Below are 17,879 nucleotides of genomic sequence, written 5' to 3' on the forward strand. Positions count from 1 at the left end.
GCTTTGACTTTTACAAGAGTCTATTGTAACTCAAGTATTTGTACAGGGTACTTCTACTACAGAGACCATGAGTACTTTTGCCAACTTGCGTATGTCTTTGGTGGATTCCCAATACATATTAGAACACAAAGGTGTAATAATAATGACCAGCAGGGAGCAGCAGAGGCCACCACGAAACGATTCTTGCGTCGATTTTTTGGCGCAACTCTCGCGACTTCACCACCGTGGCGACTACTTTTTTGGTTTCTTGGTTGAATGCGTCATTTATCGTGACCTACCTTCTGCGGAAGAGAAGCCGGATGATTTTCCACAATGAGTTTCTTAAGGTAGTGAACCCACAGCCTCTTCTCCTCCATGTTCTTGGTCTGCATTCAACCAAACCCAAAATTGGAACACGATGAAGACAGTTGTGGACGTGTTGGCAACTGAAGCACAAGTCAAACACTTTGCCCGCCTTTTGAACGCACGCACTCTTTAGTGCACCCCAAGACTCGACACGCGTCCCCCCACCCCCACGTGGAGCAAAACTAAACAAAGCCCGGTTGTAGCCTAACTGTCGGTCGATATCTTTTCTTTTAGTAGTGTCATGTATGCCCTTACGCTAAGTGTTTGAAAAATAAACCACTTGTCGTTCCGGTCAAAGCGACCGATGGTGTACGACGTGTTCCAGTTATTTCGGTATTCCTACCTGTAAAATGTCACAACTAACACTAACATTGACTAAATGTATCCAAAAGTGGTCCTTTTGTTGTCATTGTCAGAGTTCAAGCATGGATATTTACATTTGGTTGTGGGTGGAAGCCTGGAAACGTTTTGGGAAAACAACAGCAGCAGCAGCAGCAGCAGCAACAACAACAACAACAACAGCAACACCATTGCGCCGCCAAAGCCAGCTCGACTTGGCAAGACGCAATTTGGGAATGCCCGGCTACTTCAGAAGGACTCTTCCAGACATCACCTGGACGACGTGCTGCTGTTTGGGAATCATGAGGTCAGACACTCGGAAACACAGGGGCTGCTTCAGGGCGTCCACCAGCAGGAGGTTGCAGCACTGCGCGGCAAAAGAACGCCACTCAGAAAGGTCACAAGTTGTCGGCCGGCCGCACGGCCGGCGTTTGCCGCCACTTACAAAAATGTGCGTGCTGTACACAAAGCGCTCGGCGCGCTTCTTGGCGATCAGCAGCATCTTGTCGAACAGGAAGAAGGCGCGCTCCTTCTTCACCCTGTGGACCTTGAAGGAGCCTTCCAGAACCAGCTCGCCGAAGCCGCTCAGGTCGGGACCGCTCCAGTTGACCAGCAGCGACTCGATTTCCTGCGGGGATCCAAAGCGCAGCCGACGGACGGCCGTTTACAAGCGGAGGCCGACCGGTCTATAGACCCATGACTAAAAGGCCAATGACGGATGGCGGCGGAAGGGTTCTACCCACGCTGTGGACGGACGACGAATAACGGACGCTCAATTTTCAGTCAAATGCCCAGCCCGGGGTCCTATATTTCATCAGCTCTTCAAGCGCGCTTCTCGCCCGCGAGATTGCACCCACGTGAAATCGATTCATAGGCGCAAGCAAGCAGTTTTCCTTTGTTGTATTATTGTGATCGCAAAGGACTTGCGACTTGGCATATATTGGCCCGAATGTTCTCCCACGCCCCTCCCTCGTTGCCATGGTGCCTCGGCAAATCGGGATTCCATTCATGCCGTCTTTAGAATGGTTGTGGTGCACGCGGCTAGCTCCAGGTGGCGGTACACCCAGTTGAGTAAAGTCAGTCAAATCAGCTGTTCTGGAACCAGAAACTCAGAGTTTGATGAACCTGCTTTGTGAAATAGACCCCTGTGAAAATCGGTGAATATCTGACTCCCATTATAATTGCATTGGGGGGAAAAAAACCTTTTGGCTTTTTTTTCTCTTTTTTTTAAAGCCCTATATATTCTTCGTAGAAGGGACATACCGCTAATAAATGTTTTCTGTTGTTCCCACCACCCCAGCAAAAATGTATTTTTTTTTTTTTTTTTTAAGGGATAATGAACAAATTTAGCCGTACTCATGTCCAATTCACACCTTTCCAAACATATTTTGCTTTGACTGAAAATGACATCACGTGTTCAAAGCTCAGGTAACAACCAATCACGGCCCATGTGACGTTTGCAAGCTGAGCCCTTTTTAAAGGTGGTAATTGTAGATGAAAAATAATGAAGTTATCAAATTCATTATAGACTAAATATCAACTGCAGAAAATGACTCAATAAGCTTAGTATCCTTTTAACCCCGAAAATAAGATGAGATATACAGTACTGCCAAAAAGTGCTTTGTGCAAAAAATATAGCAGTTGGTTCCCCCCCAAATTATATTAAAATTCACCCAAAAAATGTAAGCCCAAAAACTCTCCAATAAACAGGAGAAATTTGTACAAAAAAAGGGTCGGCGCCGTTCGGCGTACCTGCAAGCGGACGGCGTGCTCCTGCTTCCTCTTCATGTCGTTGATGTACCAGGCCACCGCCGTCATGGTGATGATGGCGTCCTCCACCACCCGGTAGCCCGGGTCGCTCTTGTCCAAATGCTTGGACAGTTCCTGAGATGACGCCAAACGTCAGCCGACGCCCTCAGCTCGCCACAACGCCAATCAACATTTTTGGGGGAACCATTGAGCCATTGTCAAAGCGCTACCGCAGTCCTGCTTTATTTGCCATCCATGAATCAAGTGTAATTGCACATGCACTACAGTAGGGGGCAGTGCTGCTCTCATTGCGCGACTGATTGATTAAATAAAAAAAACAATTCTGTCTAATTGATGCACCTCAACTCTTTTCTGGGATTTCTGGGACTAAAAAAAAAACATGTTCATTCAATATATTTTTCTCTTGAATGTAAATTAGGCCGAGGCGCACAGCTCTATGGACAAACGATACGGTTTGAGCTGCGGAAAGGTGGCAGTCGGCGTCGTTACCTGTAGGAGGAGGTGATACTTGAGGATGCGCTGCACCGGTTTGAGGAGGTACGTCTCCAGCGGTAACGAGTGATTGAGGGTCGTCTGTCTCTCGTGGAAGAAGCGCACCAGGCTCTCGTTCTGCATGCACTCCCTCAGAACCGACACCGAGCTGCAACACGCACGCGCGCACACGTGTTGACACGTACGTGTGACACTGGAGATCCAGCAAACCTCACCGGTTACAACGGGGCACAGACGCAACAGGATACGTGCTGCCACGGACGGTGGGATGCAAATATTGTTTAGAAAAAAAATACAAAAAAATGGTATAAAACCCGTCAAACCCACTAAAAGTGTTTGGAGAGAAGAACAACAGGTGCAGGCCTCCCCTGAGGAGAACGCCCCAATCGACAGCTCGTATGTGGGATGTGCTAACCGAAATGATTTGCGCGCCTTCTCCCGTTCGGCGTTCCACACGTCACTCGCGCTACATCCTCGGACCGCTCGTTGGCGTCTCCCGTGTCTGTCGGTAAGTCTATCTGTCTGTCCATGTGTCTATGACTATGTTTCTTTGCAAGCCCTGTAGTTGAAACAGGACATTCTGATCAATGTTGCCTTTGTAGAATAAGAGTTAATCCAGCCGTTTTGGAGCTAGCTCAGGGGGCGGCCATCTTGTCACTTGCGTCGACTGAAAATGACATGACAACTGCTCAGGGGAGGACCAATCACAGCTCGCCTGTCTTCTGAAGGTGAGCCGCGATTGCTCGTTATCTAAGCCCTGAGCAACTGTGATGTCATTTTCTGTGGACGCAAAGTGACAAAATGGCCGCCCCCTGAGCTAGCTCCAAAACGGCTGGATTAACTCTTATTCTACAAGCGCAATATTAATCTGAATGGCTTGTTTCAACTAGTGCAGTGGTCCGCAACCACCGGGCCGTAGGCCACTTGGGACCGGGCTGCAGCAGGCTGCACAGATGAGAGAAAGAAAAAAAAAAAAAAAGAACATGCAGGACTTCTGGTTTATTTATCATCCGTGGCTGAAAAATATTTTATTTTGAAAAGGGAACGGATTCTCTCCGTTACATTCATCTACGACTGACCCTTAACGCATGTCTCTGTCGCGTAACGCTAATATTAAATGCGGGGGCTAGCAAATGAGTCAAATAAACAGACGGATTTTGGAACGTTTCTTCCACCCGGAAGAAGAAGCCCCCCAAGTAGTTGCCGTATGACAACAAGAAGCAAAGCGTCGAACCGCGTTGCGATTGGGGAATTTGTGGGATCGCGAACAAGAAGCAGAAGCGAGAGCCACGTGTTCAGCGACGAGACAAATGTTGGGATCACCAACGCTCATGTTTGGATTTGGAAGGGGGGGAAGGAAATCAATCAATCCATTGGACCCCAAATACAAACACAAAAAAAAACAACAACACAACACAGTCAGCATGTATGACAGCCCAAGCCGTTTCCAATCCTTCTCGGCCTCTTGGCTCCATTTGAGGAGGAAGTCAAGCAGCTTTCCCAAATGCTGCCCAGATCGTTTTTCTTTCTTTCTTTGGTTTGGATCACTGAAAGCATTTGACCTACTTTTTTTCCTTCTCCTTCTTTAACTGAGGCGAGAAGCAGGGAGCTGACCGAGCTGACGGCAAAGGCGCGCGTGCGTGCGTGTACCTTCTATGAGCAGCACCTACTCATAAAAGCGTATTTTAACACTCAAATAAGTTAGTCAAGTGAGAGAGAAAAAGATTGGCCCGTGCAAACCCGAGTTGGATTTAGTGGCAAATGTATGTTGTCTTTTTTTTTCCCTAACGACTTGCTAATTTGCTGCAATGAGTTGCCTTGCATTTTGTGCGTCGATTGAGCTCCAAATGTGTTTTGAGTGTACTCACTTGGGGTAGTTCATGCAGTAGAGCGTGTAGATGTCAAACGCTTCACTCTGTTCAACACACAAACAAACACGCAGCAGTCAGCAAATGCTCCTTCTTTTATGGTCAAGATGAGGTCGGGAGTTCGTTGGGCAAGATTCTTTCCTAACAAAACGCTCTCCGCGACAGTCTTCTTCGTTTGCTCATTTCGGCTGGCGGCTGAGCATTTTCAGAGCGCCCGTCAGAGGACAATGTCACCACTGTACGCACGCACACTTTTTCACAGGGTGTTGGTGTGATGCTCAGCAGCATAACTTCAACAAAATGACGCGCGTGTGTGTGAGAGTCAATGACTTGCTGGTCGTGACCTGCTTCCTGCCATGCGCACACACACAGCGGCTCCTCACCCTTTCCACGAAGCAGTCGGCGATGGCGGCGGCGTGCTGACTTCTCTCCAAATCCTCCAGCAGTTCACTGCGCACAAACCAGAGCGAGGTGAGAAGGCGTCCGGCGACCGTCCTCGCTGGCCGGCGCGGCCTCCCTCGCTGTCATTCCCAGCGGCGGCAAGGCCTTCTCCGCTGGCCTCTCGCAGGGCAAATCGGATTTTGGGTTCCATGAAATCGGACGCGAGGTTGAAGTCTGCCTGCGTCTGATCGGCCGAGGCCTCTTGAGGCTGTTTTGCGCGTCGGCGAGTCGGGTCGCAGTCAAGTCAAACCGGCTTGATCTCAAGACGGCCACTTGAAAGTTAAGTATCAGACTTCTGGCGTCTTAATCGGCATCCTCCCAACGTGCAACTTGAGAGTCCGGCCAAGTTTTCATTTGACGTGTCGCTCGCAAGATGAAAAACGTCCGCCTGACACCTGCTGCTCGCCGCGCCGTCAATCACTCGCGGCTTCGATTTAGTTCCACATGAAATCAAAGCTGGCAACGTCAACAACACGTGGCCACTGATGGATGGAGGCCCAAAAGAGTCCAAATTAAATCATTTTCAAATAAATACTATTTGCATAAATCACAGACAAATATATCGTACGGCCATTCAATTGTAAAATAAAGTGATGAAATACCTTCTTGATATTCTTTCTTCTATCTATTTTTCTAAATAATTTTACTATCATTAAAGATTCCTTCATGATTATTTGAACAAAATCATACTTTTAAAATTTTTTTTTTTTTTATTTTCCAAGATTTTACAAAATTAATAAAAAGGTGGAAAAGGACATTATGAAAGAAAAATGGACTTTGTAAAAAAAAGAACCTTTTTTTTAACTTTATAAAATCTTGGAAAATAAAATTAGTTTTCAAGAAGCATGACTTTGTTCAAATAATCATGATGAAATATTTAAATATAATAATGAAAAAAAATACAATTAGACATTAGAGAACATTAAGAATGTACTTCATAACAATATGACCTTATTTTATGCAGAAATGACGTCCACCTGCATGAACGAACGAATGAGTTTATGAACGAACAAGAGGAGGAGGAAAAAGAGGCCATCCAAACATCTGGGAGCAGTTTGAGACCATTCCTTCCAAAAAAAAAAAAAAAAAAAGACGAGCAAAAGCTTGGTGGTGTGCCAGATGGAGAATTTGCAACGATATTGCGCGTTTACATGTCTGGCGGTAGGGGGCGCCTAAAATGTCTTCATCTCACGTGGTGCTTGCGACCTCGTGCAGTTGCCTGTGTTCAGACCTTGTCGTCATGCGCCGCACGCACGCACGCGCGCGCACGCACGCACGCAGATTCAAAGCGGAGTACTTTGGCAATTAAACACCCTCCATCTGTCCAGTATGCATGCTTTCCATTTTGCGGCAATTGGACAAACTCTCCAGGACAAGCCAAAACACGCTTCAAAGTAAAATAGAAGATGTGTGAGACTTCTCCAGCACGGCTTCTTCGAGACAAATTTTGTGAGTCTACGAAAGATCACATTTCACCGTGCCAAGTCAACTGCTTTTGGGGGCAGAATTTTTCCAAATGGGAATTTCAAAATCCAGTGGGGAGGAACTGAGTCCACTGACCTTAAAATGGCTCCTTCAAAACTAAGTATCACCTAGAGATAGACCGATATGTTTTTTTCAGCGCAGATACGATACCGATTATTAGTGGTCAAGAAGGCCGATAACCGGTATTTGTACCGATATTAATTTTCAGTAAAAGAGAAAACATTGGTTAAAAATTTTTAAAAAACTCCACTTTGCTGAAATGTCTTTAAGCATATGTTTAGTGAACAATTTTTCAGATTTGCATAGTGTTGATTTTTTGGGGATCATTATACATGTTTGCCAATATACATCTTTGTTGCAGAATCCTAACAAAAAGGGAACTCCCAGGTGATCAGCATGTCTTCAAAAGTGAAATGAAAACGTCAACAATTGCTCCCTGTAGTTTTTCCACCGTAAATAAAGTTCTCCAAAATGTCAAAATGACACAAATGTTACATTTCCACTTATCTTTGCTTTGATTTCAAACAAAAAACAAAAGGTACACAGTGTTGTTCGGGTCAGTGGAATCTCTCTCTCTATAAAGTGAACTGAAAACGGAAATAAATAGTTCCTTGAAGTTAACACACTTTTAAATGGATTTATTACGGGCCGTCAGATTTATGAAAAAAGGCCGATACCGACATTGGTCCAAACGCAGAATATCGGCCCGGCTGATAATCGGTCCGTCCCAAGTCCAAATGAACGCCGTGTTTCAAACGCGGACACTTGCCCTACAAACCCAAGCGCGGCTGGATGATTCAACTTAATAGTGAGAAGAGCAGCTCATGTACAGAAGCGGTCAATTGTTTTGCTTTTGCTTTTGCTTTTGCTTTTGTCAATGTCTTTGTTGTGGGGGATTTCTGAGGCATTTTCATGCTCATTCCAAGCTTTTGGGAAAATTCCACAAAGATGACGGCCGGCCACTTGTCATGTTGCTACAAAGTCCAACCGGCTTTGGGGCCACGATTTCCTACGCTCTAAAAACACTTGGGTTAAAAATAACACCAAAAAAAACAAACCAAACCAAACAGGCTTCGGAGGGCTGAGTTTTGCAAAAACCAAGCGCGCCGGTAAAACGGGCGAGCTGCGACTTCCGCATGTTGTCATGGAACTGTGACGTTGTCATCAATGCGAGGGCAGATGATGACATCGCCGGCGTGGCGTCGCGAGGGTCCGCGCGTCATCGGGAGACAACGAGCGACACGAGCGCTTGGCTTGGATGCGGTCACGCAGCGGCAACAACTTTCCACATCTCCGCGCTCACACTCTCCAAAAGAACAGGCGCCCTCCTCCTTTCCCTCCTCTTGCCCCTCGCTCTCCCCTCTCCCTCCCACTAGTGAAAAGACTGCATTCTGATTGCTATTGTGTTTGTGGAATAGGAGTGAAGCAGCAAAATTCACCCCTTTTTAGCCATCTGAGGGGGTGGACACTGGAAATGACATCACCACTGCTCAGGGCTCAGGTAACCACCAACCACGGCTCGGCTTCACAAAACAGGTGAGCTGTGATTGGTCTTCACCTGCGTTTTACCTGAGCAACTGTGATGTCATTTTCCGTCGACACAAGTGAGAAAATGGCCGCCGCCGGAGATGTCTAAAAGTGGCTGGATTAACTCTTATTCCACAAACGCAATATTCATCAGAATGCAGAGTTTACACTAAAGAAGGCGCATAGAACATATGCTGGAAAAAAATGAATGTTTGGTTGAGTTCCACTTCAAGCAGCAAAATTTCCCCCCTGTTTTTGTCGGCCATTTTGTCATTTTGCTTCAGAAAAGAGGCGAGCCGTGATCGGTTGTTACCTGAGCGCTGAGCATCTGTGATGTCATTTTCAGTCGACAGAAAGTGACAAAATGGCCGACCCCTTTACTACCTCTTATTCCGCAAACGCAATATCAATTATAATGCAGAGTTTACAATAATGAAGTCACATCGAATATATTCTTGTCAGGAACATTTGGGGGTTGACTTCTCCTCGAAGCGCTGTGTGAAAGGGCCTTCACGGAACACGCAGACAAAAGACACCAACAACATGCTCACTCACATAAGACACAAACAAAAGACAAGTCAGCGCAAGACCAAAACGCAACACAACACAGCACAAAATAAAAGACGCGAGAGCACAACGCAACACAAGACAAAAAGACGAGGCGGCAGAAAAGAGCACTAAGTGGGAGGGACAAAGCCACGCAAGGCAAGACGACGACGGCGACGGCGGCGGCGGCGGCGGCGGCGGCGGCGACGACGTGACCTTTGCAAACCTTCCGCTGACTCCTCTTTCGACCCCGAGCGGACGCATTTCAATCAAACAAGCAACCCCCCCCCTCCCAAAAAAAATAAAGGCGCAATTTGTGAACGCTCCCAACGCGCGTTGACTGCGTGTGTGTTCGTCTTTGCGCCGTCGCCAGCGGGAAAATGATGGGGCGCCACTTTATCATTTAGGTGACTAAAAGGAGACAAATTGCAACCTTGGAGAAAGGCTGAAGATGGCTGCCGTCACTTGCTTAAGTATACAGTGCGCGTGCGGCTTTATGCGTGCTGTGCTCCAACTCCCTGCGGCAAGGCGACGCAAGAAAACGAAACAAGAAGGCACGCGAGATGCGCCGCGACGCCTGACAACAACGCACGCACGACAAACACGCCACCGATGACGCAAAATGAGCAAACAGCGCCATGCAACGTAAGACCACAAAACACGCGCGCGCACACACACGCACACAAACTGACAACAACGCCACCAGTGTTGGGCGTAACGCGTTAAAAAATGATGTGCTAACAAGTCATATAATGAGCTACTCGTAATATTTTTGTGATAATATTACAGTTAGTGAGTCTCGTAACACGTTACAAATTCAGGACCGTAACATACATTTAATCACATCAATCAATTAGGAGAGCAATTTGTTATCCCACGTTCACACAAAGTTATTGATTAACCAACGCCTTTCAAAAGTTAACGCGCTACTACAGTAATAGATTACAGTACGACATCGTTTAACGAGTTACCCCGATTTTGGGGGTAATATGATTGCAGTGACTGACATTGGTGACGGCTTACACATTTGGGGATCGCAGCGCAAATTTATCCTCCCTTAGACGCTAAGCTATCAACTTACAGGGGAAATCGAGCCAAAGATTTTTTTTTTTTCCAAGAATATGTTCCCACGAGTTGAAACAAGGCATTCGGATGAATCTTGCCTTTGTGGAAGAAGAGTTAATGCGCCCCTTTTTAGCCATGACCGGGGGCGGCCATTTTGTCACTTTTGTCCACTGAAAATGACATCACAACTGCTCAGGGCTCAGGTAACCACCGATCACCAATCCCCCTGAGATGGACAAAAAAGGGAGGATGAACTCTTATTCCGCAAAGACAAGATTCATCAGAATGCCTTGTTTCAATTTGAGGGCCTGCGCACAACATATTCTGGGAAAAAATATCTTTGACTTGACTTGGACTTTAAGCAATACTCAAATACCGTCCAGACTTTTTTGTCAGCGTTTGAGGGCCACGCAACATTAGGTCAAAGTGTCCAATTTGCCTCTCGTTTGCCTCTAGTTTCATTTCTTTTCACACTGGCTGATAAAAGCTGACAAGTTATTGTTTGTGACACTAATCTCCGTCACGGTCTCAGCAAATAAAATGCAAAACGTAGACTCCAAATACCAGCGGGAACAAACTGCACAGGAAGAAGAGGCATTGCGCTTTTTAGATAGGAATTTCGTGGCAGCTGCGACTGCCGTGTGCAAAACGGCGGTCAATCCGATTGGCTCGTTGGCAATCCAAATGCAAAGGCTCCGCCTCCGCGACGTCACGCTTGGCGACGGACGCTTCAATCGGGCAAACTACTACGACGGGCGCCAGGAAATTCCAGTCTGACGCGCTCAACACCTTTGCAATTAGGGAGCCCGAAGAAAATCCAAAGAGAGGAGCCGGCGGCGGCCGCCTGCCAGGAATCGCGATTGCGATCCGACAGTTTCCTTGGTTCGCCTGGATTGTTTTGAGGGTCTTCTTATTTATTCATATCTCAAGTGCTGTGAACCTGACATCTACAAATAGAGGAAACTTAGGACTTTCGCATGCAAGTCATTAGTCATATGTCATATATGACATTTGGGAAGCCACTTGCAAAACACTGCCAAACAATCAGAATATCTTGACTCATCGGGAACTTTTTTGTTTGTTTGTGTTTAGCAACGCTAACGCAAGCCCCTTTCAAATCAGAGTCGGGCCGTCCTATGGGGGAGCACTATTTTTTTCCCAGCCGGAAAAAAACTCCTGCGCTCCTTGACTTCAAACTACACGCACGCACACACGTTTGCGTCTATGTGTGTGTGCGTGATGTCGAAGAAAAGCAACAAATGAGGTCAAACTGTTTCCTCAGCAGGAAGTCAAGTTGAGTTTTTTTGGGGGGGCGTCTATGTGATGGCCGTTAGCTCGTTGCTTGCACAGCGCACTCATGAATTCATGAACTTGAACGTCACGCACACACATTCTGGCTTTCTGGCTCATACAAAACTTCCCATGAGAACCCAGAGGCAGGAAGTCTGGAAGGAATGAAAACTTGGTGTCTGCGTGTGTGTGTGTGTGCGTGTGCGTGTGTGAGTGTGTGCATGCTTGGATCACACATTTGTGCTTTTGTCAGTGTGTGATTTATGGGAGGGTTTAATAATGTGTGTGTGTGTGTGTGTGTGTGTGTAGAAAAGGAAGCAAGAAAATGAGATGTTTGGTCAAATGATATGAAAATGAACTGAAAACATGTTTGTTCTTTTTTCCATTTTCAAAGCACTTTAATGATCAACGGTGACTTTTTAGCCAGGTGATGCTTCGACTTTGTCGGAGTGTAAACTAGAGGGTCCGACTGATGGATTTTTTGGAGGTTGATGGCAGAAAAAAACAAATAACCGATGACCAATTTGAAATATATGATATGATGGAATGTGATATAAGGCATGCTTTTTTTCCCCCCGGCAACAATGCATTTCAATTAGATGCCGATTTTTGCTATTTGCAGGCCGGCCCGGTCATTATTCGCTGTGAATAGGGGAAAGCATATTGTTTAAAAAAACTCAAGAAAACAAAACCTGTAACTATCAATAATCACTAATAACTAATATCACCCCAAACTATTTGCGTTTGTTTTTTTTTTTGCGAATGGAACACGGCAACACTTTGCGCGTACGAGCTTTAATGTCACCATGGGCACGGGCGGACGTGTCCTATCGTCCATACGGGAAAGTTCCCAGAAGGCAGTTAGCAGGACGCTAATCCTAATCAGTTTGTGTTTCGGAATGTTTGTCCCACTTCTTTTTTCTTCTTTTTTTTAAACAAACGGCGACTTCGGGTTGTGTGTAAAATAGCGCCATCGGGTCAATTCCTTGTCGAAATGAAGATTTGCTTTATTCAGAATGACAAGTCCATGGATACGGATCTCATCGACAAATTTCATGTTATCTATTTAAGGATACAAGGTTATGGAGTAGATTTCTGTGCGATAAGGCTCATGAGAGCGGTGTTACCGCTTGTGTCCAACGGCTCGAAATGGTAAATGAGTAGAGAAAGTTGAACACAACGTCAATTCGGCCGACTATTTTGGCCGACGTGTGACGGCTCGGGCCCAAGTGCCAAGTCGCTAGGGTGACATGCGCGTTTGGCATCATGCCGCGCGAGGCCGCTCGCGCTATCGTGACACGCAAACGTCAGCGAGTCATCCGTCTCCGCTATCCGAGCCGCTCACGCGAGCTCAACGGCCGCCGAACCGACTCACTTGTTTTTTGTTTTTTTTTCTTTTTTATGACGGGAATATTGAGCCCCGGCGGGAGTGGAACCTGAAGAAAAGCCGCCGCCGTCGCCGCCGCGGGCCTGGCCGCGCTCCCGCCCGCGCTCCCGCCCGCGCTCCCGCCCGCGTTCCCGCCTGCCCGCAGCATTTCTCCTTTCTCCAAAGTTTCCATCTTATCTTTTGTCAGAGCCAAAGCATTGCCACAAATTCTTGATTCCGCCATCTTGTCCAACGGCAGAAGAATAACAAAACTCTGCGTGACCTTCTTCTCCTTTCGACGCTTTTGCACATTTTTCTGTGAACAAGGGCAGCCCGGGCGCAGGCGAGCGCCCGCACGCCAATTGGACCTGAGCGGACTGACAAAAGACGACGCCCACATCGCGCCGCATCTCTCCATAGACAATTTGGTGGCCCACCAACACTTGTTGCTCACGCCAACTAAAAAAGGGATACAGCCAAGCGGCGCTTTTCGCTATAGTTTGCTCCCTCTTGCCAGTAACTCCCTAAACATTTGACTCCCAATGACACACTCGTCAAAAACGTCGGGTTAGAGATAACACCATTTGGGGTCCAAAGTGGACAGATCCACGACTGGGGTCAACGGTTTGCCTTGTTTTTGCTCATTTTCTTGCCAACAGCACGCTGTCCGCGCATTTCGGACAAATGTTGCGTTTGTGGATTATGAGCGACGCCGCCCGTGCGGGTCCGTCTCAGCGGGCGGCCATTTTGTCCGGTACTGCCGCTTGCCGTTGACCCAAAATGAAAAGCGTTCCCGTATGGGCGCCGGCCGCAACCGGGCGGCGTTGGCGCCGCGGCGTTGGCGCCGCGGCAGCCGCGCTTCCCCCGGCCGCGTCGGGCGAGGAACGCAACTCCGGCAGCGTCCGCGCTTTTGCCGGCCAAAGTCAGCACGGCCGCAGCCTGATGCAAATAAGGTCAAGCCTCCAAATAGGCAGGTGACACCGCGGCATGCATATGCAAAGGAGGTGAGCGGCAACGTGCGCTTGATATGCAAATGAGTACCTGTTGAACTCGTAGATGTCCTCGATGTTGCAGAAGAGACTGCTGACCTGCTCCGGGTTGACAGGAAGCTGGTCGCAGTCGATGATGCAGCCCAGGTAGTCCTGGAACAAACGGGAGACGCTTTGACTGACGTCCGCCGATCCAACGGTCCCCACTAGCGCGCATTGGCGCTCGCTTGATCAAGCGCAGCTGTTCCACTGTTAATGAAGCTAAATATCGACTGGGGCAACATCAAGTGCCGTCCTTACTCTTACTTCATATGATTTGAAACTCTCTATGTCTGCGCCGCACTCCCATTGAGATCCTAACGCTGAGGTTTTTAAAAACGGTCGCCTTGATCAGCCTCTTCAACTTGGGCAAATGGCGGGGGGGGGGGACGACATTCGAAATCCCAAGTAGCCAGGTCAGGTGGTTGGGACGGTTGCTCCGGGTTCTCCGTCAGGAAGCGCGGGATGCTCAAGGCGGACATTGGAGATGGCGAGCAGACAATTCCTCATTTGCTATTCTGCGGCCGCGCCGGAGCAACCTTCCCGACCGCCCGAGCGATCCGGCGGCTCACTTTTCCGGCACGCCCAAGTGCGGGGACTTGAATTGCGTTGGGCCCTTTTTCAGGACAAAGGTGGGAAGCTCACGAGGTTTCCCTTTGCGGAGCCAAACTCTCAGACAAAACGGAAAGCGCATTGCGGTTTTTCAGATGGGATGTTTTGTTTTCCACGACAAAGCCAAACGTGCGTTTGCGCTGCGAATGAAAGTATGGTGAAAGTATGACAAACCAAGACACCTCGGTCGGCTTTTGCTGCCGGTTCAGCAAAGCAGGAGACGCGGGCCAGGCTTTTTGCGCAGGCTAATCCGGGCCCGTCTGTTCAAGTTGGGGTTTTCTGAGGCAGGCAACTTTGGAAAAAGCCACAGCGCGTCCTCAAGCTCGCGCTTGCGACCTCTTTTGCGCTCGGATCGGCTCGACGCGTTGACCTCCGCGACCTCCATCTTGAGGTAACAGCGACGGACCGAAGCGGATCGGGAGCCGGCCATTCCCGACGCGGCCTCGGCCGCTCACATTCCACATTGACTCTTTTGTTTGTTTCTCTTTCCCCAAATCTCCCCCCCCTCCCCCCTCCCCCCCATGCTCATGTTGATCTCCGCCGGCTTTCCCACAATCCTCCCGGCTCTCCGTCTTTTGGTGCTCCGCCTGCGAATACTCTGGCGCGCCATCATCTTTCCCACCACCATTTTTCCCCCCTCCCCCCTCGCGCGCTCGGCCGGCGCCCAGCAGCAGAGCTGGTCTCGTGTTGCGTCCATTCGCAGAAGACTCGGCAAATCCGATGACTTGGCCGAGCCGCGCTCGTCGGAGGCTCTTCCCGCAAAAGCGGAGGAACCGGGAGTATCATCCGCTTCGGACCCTTGACACCGTTGCCTCCACTTTGTGTGTGATCCCCACAAACACAGACACACACGCAAGCATTAACGCACACGCGCGCTCACACACACACACAGGCTTATTATGGCAGTTGGTTCAGATTCCCAGCGAGCGTGACGTCATGTAGCCTCAATCAAATCCAGATTTCAAGCAGACCACAAATAGGGGGGTTTCGTGCGCACACACGCACACGCAGACGCAGACACACACACACACACACACACACACACACACACAGGTCTTGAGGAATTTGTGCTTTCTTATCGGAAGAGCAAGCAAGCACATTATTAAAGCAGGTCGGGCACACGCGCGCGTGTTGGAATGTAGCAACGTTTTGGGTTTTTTTTACGAGACGCTTCCTGTCCGCCTGCAGTTTGGTCGCCGTGGCAACGTGCTAACGTGACGAGCGTGACGGCGAACTAGTCTGCGACGACGGACGGACGCTTTCTTTGGGGAAAAGGGCAAAGGAAGGCCAATTCTTGGAATTTGCCCAGCTGCTGTGCTTTCTTGACACTTTCCAAATCACTCAAGTCACTAACGCGCACAATCCATCCAAACGGGCAACTCTTTCAAATGTTCGACATCAAGCCTACGTCGTCCAAATTGGAAAAAAAAAAAACCGGTGGGACTTCCACTTCCTAAGCTGCGACTGTCAATGACCTTTTTTTTGTTGCCATTAAAACGTGCGTGCACAGGTGTGAAAATGAGCGTGCGTGCGCATGCGTGGACCAGCTGCAGGTAAATTGGCCGGCGGGCATCACACCCGGCCCATCGATGCGCGCGCACGCACACACGTCATGAGGCACGCCGCGCTCTCGTGCGATTGTTTGGAAGCGCGCGATGACGTCATCTTGGTCGGATGATGTCATGTTTTGTGGTGCCGATGTCATGGCGACATCACTCTCGTCTCACCTCCACGATGCTCTTGAGGTCCCTGACGTAGGCTTGCTCCGTCTCCACGATCTCCATGACGACTCTCTCCAGCCGGGACAGCTGCCTGGGCGAGGCCGCCGGATCGAGCGGGCGCCCCCCCCCGGCCGCCCCCGCCACTAGCGGCGTGAGGTCCAGGCTGATGTCGGAGCCGTTCCTTTCGGGCGCGGACAGGGGGGCGGCGGCCTTGTAGGCGGGCAGGGCGCCGTAAGGGAGCGAGGAGGACGACGAGGAGGACGAGGAGGACGAGGCGTCCTGCAGGGACACGGACGAGGTGGACGACGACAGCGACAGGGAGGCCGGCCGCTCGCAGTCGGAGCAGACCGTGTTGACCGACGTGCACGACGACGACGAGGCGCCCCGCTCGCCCGATGACATCATCCTGCCCACGATCCCGCTCAGCGACGACACCGAGGACGGACGCTTGGCACCTGGCGGGCACAACGTCAAGACATTTGCGCTCAGCCGTCCGGAATCTCCTTTGTGTCGCAAGGCTTCGTGCTGCCCTTTTGCATTGGAAAATTCCAACTCGCATCGCTTCTAGCAGCAGAAAATCGACATTCGTTGCCATTTTTTTTAACCCTTCAAATATTTGTGGGCACACTGCGCAGGTTGGCAAATGTTCATTATCTGCAAGGAACAACCTGAAAAATGATTTTTATACCAAGTGAAAAAAACTCCCAAAATGCTTTCTTCTATGCAGTGAACAGATTTGAAATTTTTTTGATATATTCTATGAACAACCTCATTTTTTTGTGTTCACCTGCCAAATATGTTTTTGATAGGCAGTGAACCCACCGAGAAAGATGAAAATCGCCACCATATACTTCTTCTTATTATTATTGAAGCTTTTTGTATAATAAAGTAAAATAAACGATCATATAATAAACTATGCGTGTGAGGTGCAGGTATTCAATTTGCTTATTTGGAGTCGCCATCCTCACATTCCAGGCTGTACAGTGTGTGACTGTGAATGCGTGAGGCTTGAAAAGGCGCGGTCACTGACGTGAATGAATAAAAGATGGATTTGACCTCCTAATTTGCCAGAAAAAAAGTTGATTTGAATGTTATATTTCCAGATAAGTTGTATGTTTTTTTTAACGGGTAAAAAAAAACCCCAAACGATAACATTTAAAAAAGAACAAAGTTGAACACTTTTTAGTCCCCCCCAAATTAGACTTGAGTCTTTTTTGAGAGTGCCAACGTTAAGTCGCTGTATGACAAAGTTGTGTGACGTCGCAGTGCGATTTGACAATAAAGGGTCAACAAAATTTTTTAGAAAAAGGTGTTTCTGCCCGCTTGCGCGTGTGCGTTCATCCGAAGTCGTTGATGGCCGCTTGCGGCTTCGGGATCGCATTTGGAATATTGCCACGACGCCAGCAAAGCTCTTGATCCTTGTCAGCTGCTCGGTTGTGCGGCAGCGACCGCATCCGCAAATCAAACATCCGTCCGCGTCATAAAAATGTCTCGCATCGATCGGGACCACGAGGTCCACACGGCGCTCGAGGTTTCCTCCAGAAATGAGACGAGAACGTCTTTGAAACATTTGCATGAACAAAGGGACAATCCTGGTGGATTCAAATGCTTGCTACTCCTTGTGCAAACCCAAATAAAGTTGGCACGACAATACATTTTTTTCCCCTTCCACTTGGACGCAGTCACATCAGTCTCATTAAAGCGGAAGTCAAGCCAAACATCTTTTTTTCCAAGAATATGTTCCCAGCAGGCCCGCTCGTTGAAACATGGCATTTTGATGAATCTCGCGTTTGCGGAATCCGTGTTAATCCACTCGTGTTTGGCCATCTCTGGGGGCGGCCATTTTGTCACTTGCTGTCCACTGAAAATGACATCACAACTGCTCACAAGGACCAATCGCGGCTCAGATTCAGAGAACAGGTCAAGCGTGATTCATCAGAATGCCGCGTTTCAACTGGTGGGCCTGCTGGGAACCTATTCTTGA

At 48.6% G+C, this 17,879-nt stretch overlaps 1 protein-coding gene across 5 annotated transcripts in view; it reads right to left on the reverse strand.

The window, feature by feature from the left end:
• The window catches only part of plekhg2 (pleckstrin homology domain containing, family G (with RhoGef domain) member 2), a 28,377-nt gene that overhangs the window by 2,834 nt on the left and 7,664 nt on the right, over positions 1 to 17,879 (reverse strand). For all 5 annotated transcript variants that reach the window (XM_086036214.1, XM_086036217.1, XM_086036215.1 and 2 more), the window contains exons 3-11: positions 15,902 to 16,350; positions 13,576 to 13,676; positions 5,198 to 5,264; positions 4,815 to 4,861; positions 2,944 to 3,094; positions 2,437 to 2,568; positions 1,130 to 1,312; positions 959 to 1,051; positions 279 to 365 (exon numbers count right to left, since the gene is read on the reverse strand). In XM_086036214.1, coding sequence (XP_085892340.1) covers positions 279 to 365; positions 959 to 1,051; positions 1,130 to 1,312; positions 2,437 to 2,568; positions 2,944 to 3,094; positions 4,815 to 4,861; positions 5,198 to 5,264; positions 13,576 to 13,676; positions 15,902 to 16,350 — 1,310 coding nt within the window. The remainder of the gene's footprint in view (positions 1 to 278; positions 366 to 958; positions 1,052 to 1,129; positions 1,313 to 2,436; positions 2,569 to 2,943; positions 3,095 to 4,814; positions 4,862 to 5,197; positions 5,265 to 13,575; positions 13,677 to 15,901; positions 16,351 to 17,879) is intronic.

The sequence above is a fragment of the Filicampus tigris genome, chromosome 7 (genome assembly GCF_054856515.1).
Source record: "Filicampus tigris isolate MCC_2025a chromosome 7, RoL_Ftig_1.0, whole genome shotgun sequence".
Taxonomy (NCBI): domain Eukaryota; kingdom Metazoa; phylum Chordata; class Actinopteri; order Syngnathiformes; family Syngnathidae; genus Filicampus; species Filicampus tigris.